The sequence below is a fragment of the Electrona antarctica genome (assembly GCF_951216825.1).
Source record: "Electrona antarctica genome assembly, chromosome: 4".
Lineage (NCBI taxonomy): Eukaryota > Metazoa > Chordata > Actinopteri > Myctophiformes > Myctophidae > Electrona > Electrona antarctica.
Window position 1 is genome coordinate 45,561,868 of NC_136809.1, and position 7,500 is coordinate 45,569,367.

Genomic DNA, 7,500 nt, shown 5'->3' on the forward strand with positions numbered 1-7,500 from the left:
GTACCTGTTGATGGAGCTGACACTGGGGACGCTGTCATTGTCGCACACTCTCTCGGCCAGGAGCCGGTCTCTGATCTCCCAGGCAAACATGGTGGGGTTTTGGCGTTTGTAATCGGCGATCTTGTCGACCACTTTGGGTGTAGCAACCTTTGGTTTGGATCCCCCGATCACACCGGGGCGGATGCTGCCTGTCTCGTAGTATCTGTTAAATCACAGCATGCATGAGGAGGATAGTGCCTGTCAGTCACAAGAGGTCCCGAATGAATGTTCGATTGTTGGATTAAAATATGTCATATCTGTTGGGGCAGCTGTGGCCCGAAGCAGTGGTAACAAACGTGTGGTCTGGGGACCCCCAGGGATTTTAGAGGGGGTTCTAGGGGGTCCCAAGCTAATTTTATTAATACGTTGTATAATATAGAACCAAAAATCTGTTGAACCAATTTAACCCTATTCTAATTTGAAAATGAATAGAAAGAATATTTTCCAAAAAACATTTGGAATATTTCTGAAACATTATATCAACACAAACATTATAAAGACCCAATGGGGGTCCCTCTGGCACAACATATATTTTCAGATGGGGGTCCGTGTCAAAATACATCCTTGACATGAAAAGGTTTGAGAACCTAACGTAGAGGTACTGAATGAATGTTTGATTCAAATTTCATATCTGTTGGGGAAGCTTTGGTTTAAAGGTTAGACCATCGTGCTTGTAGCCAGAAGGTTGCCGGTTCCATGACGCACGCACGCACGCACGCACGCACGCACGCACGCACGCACGCACGCACGCACGCACGCACGCACGCACGCACGCACGCACGCACGCACACTCCTTCCCTCAATAGCCATCCATGTGCAAGGCACTACTGCTCCAGTGTGGCCAACCCAAAGGATTGACTAATGACTTGCTCCAAGTCTGTGAATAGACTATTCCGTTTTGGCTCAGAAACTCTCAAATTGGAACCATTCATAACTTTGTCAAAAGATTTTGACTTTCTGGGCATTAAAAAAGTGGTCATTAAAAATCCGGTCATTATTTATTTTTTAAAGAAAAGGGGGGATTATGTTTTTCAGCACAAAAAACATATAAGGCTTCTCTGTGTGTCTATCTCAACATAGTAAGACCTCGCAAGCTTATTGTTAGCGTAGCCTTGTTGATCAATCTGACCAAAAGTATGTGTGGTTGTGGTTATGTTGACCTGCAGGCCAGCTGTAGTGTTAATGTGATATACACGCTAAGGAAGGCTTGGCGACCGAAACGCCTCCGTGTATGCTGTGACTGTCCGTGTATGCTGTGACTGTCCGTGTATGCTGTGACTGTCCGTGTATGCTGTGACTGTCCGTGTATGCTGTGACTGTCCGTGTATGCTGTGACTGTCCGTGTATACTGTGACTGTCCGTGTATGCTGTGACTGTCCGTGTATGCTGTGACTGTCCGTGTATGCTGTGACTGTCCGTATATGCTGTGACTGTCCGTGCGTATTGAAGGACTTTGGAGTGCTGGCTATTTCTTTCTTAATGTGAATCTTTGTGAGCCGTGCAAACTGCGTATATACAGACTGAGAGTGCTTGTTTCTGTTTTCTACCTATAAAGTATAGAAACATAACAGCTTAAGTTAAGACAGCTTACTGTAAAGCTGACATACTGTAAACAATATGCCTGGCTCAGTGACTACATTTGACTAAACGTTTTACGTCTCAATGAGGAGTCTCAATATACTATCTCAGTGATTAGCCTCTTGTATAACTTTTGGACTGTCTGGATATAATAGATTTCAAAGTAATACACATGAATATGTTTTATAGTGTCTGACTGCTCTATTCCTTACAAGTATCCTTGTAATGTAATCTAGGAATTTAAGATAATTCTACCAATTCGCCAATACTAAGTCACTGTGTATTAATTACAACATGCTGAGGGACTAAAATGCAAACCCATCCGCTATAGTATAGTAACACAGTCATGTGTTTACTTTGATAGGCTGAAGCCATCTTTGATTGCTTTAATAAATTACGCATTACACACACACGCGCACGCACATGCACGCACACGCATGCGCGTGCACACACTCACACACACACACACACACACACACACACACACACACACACACACACACACACACACACACACACACACACACACACACTCACACATGCATGCACAGGGGAGGAAATATTTGTTGTCCACCATGGCTATTTCATGAATGCATTTGCATGTAGAAGGACTGTGGGGTGGGGGGGGGCTGAGGGGTGGGGGGACAGCGAATGCGCTACACAGCTTGCAGAAAAGGGGGGATGCTGTGTGTGGATGCAAGCTGTCAGTCAGTCTTAAACCTGCTCTCTCTCTCTCTCTCTTTCTCTGTGTCTCTCTCTCACTCCCTCTGTCTCTCTGTAAGGTAGCGTAATCCCTTCCGTGATGGTGTGTGTTCCTGCATGTGTACATTTCTTCATCTGTCTGTGTGTGTGTGTGTGTGTGTGTGTGTGTGTGTGTGCGTGCGTGCGTGCGTGCGTGCGTGCGTGCGTGCGTGCGTGCGTGCGTGCGTGCGTGCGTGCGTGCGTGCGTGCGTGCGTGCGTGCGTGCAATAGGTATGTGTGTGCGTGTGTGCAATAGGTATGTGTGTGCTCTTGAGTGTGTGTGTGCGCAGGGGGGTTCAATTGTACCACGCACAGCTGGAGAATAAACACAGCTAAAGGAAAAAACAATCTATTTTCAAGTGGAAAACTATTTAAATAATTCACAGCAAAAATCACCGTTTACCGTTTAGTAAACGGAATAAACGACTGTGGTTATTGATATCGGCACAACGTTGAGCCAATACGCGCGCACACACACACACACACACACACACACACACACACACACACACACACACACACACACACACACACACACACACACACGGTGGTAGAGTTGGTGTTTTTGTTCTGCTGGCACCACAGAGACAGAGAGGAGAGGATAAAACAGCCTCCTTCCTCCATCCTTCTCTGCTATACCCCCCCCCCCCACCCCCCCACCCCCCCCGGCCCACCCCCTTCATGGTAACGCTTCAGTGAGTTGAACGGCCAGGATAGGGGAGAGAGAGTATAGGAGAGAGGGACAGAGAGAGAGAGAGAGAGAGAGAGAGAGAGAGAGGGGCAAGAGGAAGGGAGAACAATAAGCAACACATTTTTTTGATATAGCTGAGGGCCGCTGTGGCTAATCCTTCCCCTCCGTCCCTCTGAATCCTCTCTCTCCCTCTCTCTCTCTCTCTCTCTCTCTCTCTCTCTCTCTCTCTCTCTCCCTCTCTCTCTCTCTCTCTCTCTCTCTCTCTCCCTCTCTCCTTCAACACCCTTTTCTCTTTTTGATTCTGTTCCTTTTTCTGTCTCTCCCCCATTCTTTTTTCTTCCCCCCCCCCTCGTGTGGGTGGGTGTGTGCACACTGAAATATGGTAGCACTTTCATTTTGATGCTAATTCCTAAAAGTGATGAATCTTTTCCCCTTTGTGCCCCTTTCTTCTCCGAGGGACGGAACGAGCACGGGATTTACTCTTGAATTTGGCTTTTGAAAAAGTGGGAGAGAGAGAGAGAGAGAGAGAGAGAGAGAGAGAGAGAGAGAGAGAGAGAGAGAGAGAGAGAGAGAGAGAGAGAGAGACAGAGACAGAGACAGAGACAGAGACAGAGAGAGAAATATGGAGAGGGCGTGCAAGAGAGAATACAGGAGAGAGAAATAAGAGAGACGGACAGAAAGGATGGGTGGGGGGTGCATGTAGAGAGAAATGAGACAGTGGAATAATATTATGGGTTGATGGGGTGAAAAAGGAGGCCAAAGGCGGAACATGAAGGACCGCAGCTCGCCTACTGCCAGCCAGGGTGAGTGAGGGAGCGATAGAAGGACACTGAATTCATGCTGTCCAGCTACAGACGGGATTAAACACAGCTCTAACTGCGAAATCCAATTAGTTTGATCCATTGAAACTCCAAATGGACCCTTGTGGGTCTGTGAATATACAAACAAATGGACCCTCATGCGTCCATCTTGTTCAATTTGTACGTAAAGTGCACAGCAAGTCAGCAACAAATCCTGATTGGTACATTTATAAATGAACACTGCTGTCTTCCTGGTTTATACCGCATGCTATAGGAAAGAGTTTCACCTATTTCTCACTCTGCTGATGCAGTGCTTACTGTATTGAACAGGTTGCAACTTGAAATCGCTCCTGGACTCTTGGATCATTTGTATTTGAATGAGTGGATATTATACGGTGCACAGTAAAAATGTCAGTGTTAACTTATCTTGTAACTCTGAGAGTGTGTAAATGTAAGCATGTGTGTTTGTGTTTTCTCGCATGCTGTATGAACAGCAGTGGTTACCAAACGGTGTGCCGTGGCACCCTGCTGTGAGACAGGTCCAGGTGTGCCCTGGGATTTTGTGACAACTGCACATTATTATTGCAATATATACAATTGAATAAATGTTATTCATTCGAAAAATGGCTAAAATAACATAGGCTCAAAACGTGTCACGATACAACTTGTTATGAACGTGTAGATAGGCTAATTTCGCTACGAATGCAGGTGTGCCTTACCCATTTAGGACTATGACCGATTCTAAAAACCTTCGAAACCTTCTAAATCCTGATCTACGTTTTCTGAAAACCTTTCAAATTAAAAAAGAATAATAATTATGTTGCTATACTATTGTACATATTATATACTGTACCAAAACGGGTTCCCGTCGTGAAAGGTATATCTACAAAAAGGGGTTGCTGCCCATAAAGGGTTGGTGTGCCTTTCTGAAAAGTTTGAAATGCCCTTACCTGCCCAGTATCTTGCTGACACATCCATGGCTGACTCGTAGCTGGCGGGAGATGTCGCAGGGGCGGACCCCTTGGTGGGCAAGCTCTACGATTCGCTGTCTAACTACATCTGGGAGGGGCCTTCCGTTGACAAACACACCACCGAGCTGGTTCACCCCACCGTGCCCTAGAGGAGAAGGACACTCTGTGTCAGATGGGTAAAAAGAAAGCCATGGATAAGAGGAGGAATTTGAAAAAGCGGGAGAGACCTGGAGAGGAAAGCAAATATTAATCTTGCGACCGACATCTATAGCAGAGAGAGGCTCGCAATGTGAGCTGATTACTAAGAGGTTCGGGCTGAGTTAATGTATTAAGTAATGCATTGAAATTCTCACACACAATATCGTGCCACAAACAAAGAGATCAACGAGGTAAAAGGAGAAGATGTGCCCAGCTTTTTAATATACGCTGCGACATGCAGGCTTTAACCAAATGTACTCAAAATGAAAACGTGATGCTGAGAGGGTCCTCCTATAACAAACAAGGGCAAGTTCAAGTACAACATTTTTTTTGTTACCTTTGATTGGAATTAGAGCCAAAGTGACTAAGAATAACCGTGGGCGGGTATAATTTCATAGAGATGTAGAATTATTCACATACAATGTATACCCAAAACGTGCAGTGTGTAACAGTGGGATGTGCTTGCACAGACACCCGGGGGTCTTGTATTGCTGACGATTAAGAATGTCCTCATGCCACACAGCTGGGTTAATCCATTGCTTCAGGGGTACCACAATGGTATTTGTACATGTGTTGATGTAACACAGTCATGATCAACCACTTTAAATTCCCCCCACTTTGATATGCATTAGATTTTATATGATTTCATCTGGGACCCCAATCTACACTATAACGTCAGTGTTGATTTAACTCAGAGAGTATAAGTGTACAAGTAGGCAGGCCTATAAAACTATCACAACTGGTGTAAAGTAACTACATTTACTAAAGTACTGTACTTGATTTTGAGGTATTTCTACTTTACTTAGTATTTCCATTTTCCAATACTTTTACTTCTACATCTCAAAATCAAATATTGTGCTTTTACTCCACTACATTTATTTGAAAACTTTAGTTACTAGTTCCTTTTTTTAATTTTGATTACTCACTCACTCACGCACGCACGCACGCACGCACGCACGCACGCACGCACGCACGCACGCACGCACGCACGCACGCACGCACGCACGCACCCACTCACGCACGCACCCACTCACGCACGCACGCACTCACGCACGCACGCACGCACGCACGCACGCACGCACGCACGCACGCACGCACGCACACACACACACACACACACACACACACACACACACACACACACACACACACACTCTCTCTCTCTCTCTCTTCATTCAACAAAGGGTAAAAAAGCAAGAAATTGGAGGAATGTTCTTTCGGGCCTTAATCAAATCAAATTATTGTTTGAGCTAACTGTTGGTGAAACGAAATAAGAAGGCATTAAAGAAGAACATCAGCTCTTCCAAGGAACTGGCCAATCGGGACCTCAGGGGTTTGCTTTTAGAACAGTGGTTTTCAACCCTTTTTGTATCAAGGCCCGTTATTTATTGGGCATTTGAGTCACGGAACACGATTTGATTAGATTTAGCCTCTCAGACCCAAAACTTTTAATATTTTGTTGTTGGATAAGATTTCGTCCACAATTCCATGCTGTATTGATGTTAGGATAGGAGAGATAACAGGCAAACGTTGATCAAAATAACAATTATTCTACATTCTCTAATTGTGTAGACTTGTAAATTAAAACAATAATTTAACTCTTGAGAGCGTAAAATTAAACCATTTTACGCTCTCAAGAGTTAATGATCTCTAGTGGTCCATTTGGTTGTCAACTCTCCATCATTTAGCTGCGGGGACCACCTGGAACCCCCTCAAGGACCACTGGTTGAATTCCACTGCTATAGAATATGCCTTAGACCAGGGGTTCACAAACTGTGATGCGCGAACACCCTCTACGGGGTGCATGCCATGAAAAGGGTAATGGCGGTTTTATGCTGTTATTTAACACAAACAACAACATCCGGTAAAACACTGTTGTAAGGAGATGTATAGAGCAACTGCACGGGAGAGTAACCTATGCAGCTGTGTGTCTCTCAGTGCAGTGACATTCTATGGCTATGTGCAATAATGCACCATAAATAAATATATGTTTTAAATAATTGAACTCAATATGGACCCATTATAGTGATTTACGTTTTGCCACAATCATGTACCGTAGCTCTACAACAGAGGCACAGCGATGACAATGCAAGCAATGGTACAAAAACTGTTTGAAAATGTAAAAAAGATATAATTGTCAGCCAAATACAACAAGACTTAGTGTTGGGAGGTGCGTCTATAAGTCAGGAGGTAACAGGGGGTGCACGGCCAAAAGGATTTGGGAACCACTGCCGTAGATAATTGACAAATGCTCATTTAAAGGAGCATTCAGTGATTTGGGTGATTTGGAAAAAAAAACCGGTCCACCCGGTAACAAGATGTGCACATGCACACGCTCTACAGTGGGGGAAGTACAACAGACCAACAGCACGCGCACCAATCCCAGCCACACTCGATCATGATTGGAGGAAGGCACCTCTCATCCTGATTGGATGAAAGCTTTGCCACCCAAAGCCCAAACCGAAACTAGGGTTTTTTTACC

General features: G+C 44.8%; 1 protein-coding gene across 2 annotated transcripts in view; it reads right to left on the reverse strand.

Annotated features, from left to right (window-relative positions):
- Positions 1 to 7,500, reverse strand: part of pax5 (paired box 5) — a gene marked incomplete at its 5' end in the record, with an annotated part of 68,795 nt that overhangs the window by 47,599 nt on the left and 13,696 nt on the right. For both annotated transcript variants that reach the window (XM_079498520.1, XM_079498521.1), the window contains 2 exons: positions 5 to 202; positions 4,800 to 4,965. In XM_079498520.1, the coding sequence (XP_079354646.1) occupies positions 5 to 202; positions 4,800 to 4,965 (364 nt within the window). The remainder of the gene's footprint in view (positions 1 to 4; positions 203 to 4,799; positions 4,966 to 7,500) is intronic.